At 55.5% G+C, this 2,027-nt stretch overlaps 1 protein-coding gene across 1 annotated transcript in view; it reads left to right on the plus strand.

The window, feature by feature from the left end:
* The first annotated feature begins 6 nt into the window (after positions 1-6).
* The window catches only part of LOC103620283 (C-factor), a 4,088-nt gene continuing 2,067 nt past the window's right edge, over positions 7-2,027 (plus strand). Inside the window, exons 1-2 of the mRNA XM_008638885.2 lie at positions 7-1,235; positions 1,755-1,806. Of these exons, the coding sequence (XP_008637107.1) occupies positions 1,098-1,235; positions 1,755-1,806 (190 nt within the window). The 5' untranslated portion in view covers positions 7-1,097. The remainder of the gene's footprint in view (positions 1,236-1,754; positions 1,807-2,027) is intronic.

Consider the following 2,027-nt stretch of genomic DNA (forward strand, 5'->3'; position numbering starts at 1 on the left):
GGGTAGAGGCCTGCAGTCCCCTCTGTCTTGGGGGGACACCAGGGTGCAGGGACTGAGGATGCTGAACCTCCTCTTTGCCCCCCCCCTCACAAGGATCACTGGGAACCCCTCCAAACCACTCAGCACTCACAGGCCAAGTGCAGGGTCCTCTCGGAGGTGGGTCCAGGCACAGGAGGTTTGACTCAGACCCCCAGGCAAAGCAGCTGATTTCTGCCGGCAGCTGGAGGAAAGCACAACCCCCCGGCCCCCGCTGTACATACCCCCCGCCCCCCCGCTGTCTGTCGCATCGCAGCCCCCTCAGCCCTCCCCGTTAGGAATAACAATTTAGTTCTCCCCCTTTCCCCTTCTCCTGCCCAGAACCGCTGATGCCAAGTGACAAATGTTTGGGTTTGAGGGAGGGGGTGGGGGTCTCTTATTTTGTACAGAAAACAAAAATTCCTTGGAAAAGAAAAAAAACTGACCTGTCTTTCGACTGAAGTAACTTTTCTGGTGCTGTTGTTAACTTGGTCCTTATTCTTTTCTCTTTTTTTAATTTATTTTCCCTCCTCGTGTTCCCGCCTCTGCCGCCGCTTCCCCTCTCCCTGTTCCTCTGCCAAGCTTCTTTCTCTTTCTTTCATTCCCTCTTTCCTTTTTTTTTTTTTCTGGTGGTAATTCCCCTCTTTCCCCCCCTCCCCCGTTTTCCATAGTCACTGCTACAAGTAACGAATGCACTGTGAAGATTCCAGTATTAATAAAGGTTGTACTGTAATTAATAGCCTTGCCTGCGCTCCTATGGATGTTCTGGTTCCCTGGGGTCACCCCGGTGATGGGGGACAGCTGGGAAGGTCCCATCACCCTTTTGGGATTCCCATAGCTGGAGGGGGATGGTAGTTTCGGGGTATGGAGGAGCAAGAAAACCCCATGGTCAAGGTGATGGGTGACCCTGGGATGCAGAAGAGCATCCTGCTGCCCCATCCCCTCCAGAAGAGGAGGTGCAGGCGGTGCCCCCCACCTCCACCCATCCCAGCAGCACCCACAGCGTTGCCACCTCCCAGATTATTGAGGCCGATTGCCAAACCTCACTGGGGCGGCACAACCGGCTGTGGAGAGCAGTGGGGATGGAGGGACTCCGTGTGAGCAGTGTCCTGCTGACCGGCTGCGATGGGGGGCTGGGCCTGGGGCTGCTGGGGGGGTTGCTGGAGCAGCCCAGCCCACCTCAGCACCTCTTCGCTGCTTGCCTGGACCCCCAGGGCAAGGTAGGGAGGGCACTGGCGTGGGGGGACAGGAGGGAGTCAGCTCTGGGATGGTGCCTGGGGCTGCCACCATCCCACCTAGAACTGGGAGGTTGAGTGCCAGCATCCTGCACAATGAATGGCACTGAAAAACGCATGCATATATATATACATGTATGTATGTATATATAACAAAAATACATAGATATGTATTAAATACTAAAAATAGCTATATATATATATTAAATGTGTATGTATTTAATTTTTTTTGCACCTCCTGGCGCAGGTATGTGCATGATGGGAAGTGCTGGGGGGGTTGCTGGCAGCCCCTGTGCCAGGGGCATTGCTGCTGGGAGCTTTCAGGCTGCCGTGCTCAGCCAGGTGCAGAGAAGCAGTGACTCACCCCAAATCGCTCCCACTGGATCTCGTTGTAACCTGTTGGCTGTGACATGAGGGGCCACCCTGTTCCCACCCCAGCACGGTGCAGGGTCCCCCCGAGGGAGCTTCCCCACATGACCCCCTCCCCCTGCTTTCTCCATACAGGCTGTCAATGAGATGGCTTTGGGCTTTCCCAACGTCGTGATCCTGCCTCTAGGTAAGTGCTGGGGCGGGAAGGGGATGAAGCTTCTCAGGATTTAATTGCGACCGTGGGTGGCTCCAGGAAATGCCACCAAGCAGGCGGATCCCTCAGTTTGGCTCAGCTCAACCAGGTCATGATGGGACCAGGAGGATGGTCAGTGGTTGGGAGTTGCCTCCTGCCATGACCTACAGCACCTTGTCAGGCTTGTGGTCACCACCCTGTGCCCCCACACCTTT

The sequence above is a fragment of the Corvus brachyrhynchos genome, unplaced genomic scaffold (assembly GCF_000691975.1).
Source record: "Corvus brachyrhynchos isolate BGI_N302 unplaced genomic scaffold, ASM69197v1 scaffold26, whole genome shotgun sequence".
NCBI lineage: Eukaryota > Metazoa > Chordata > Aves > Passeriformes > Corvidae > Corvus > Corvus brachyrhynchos.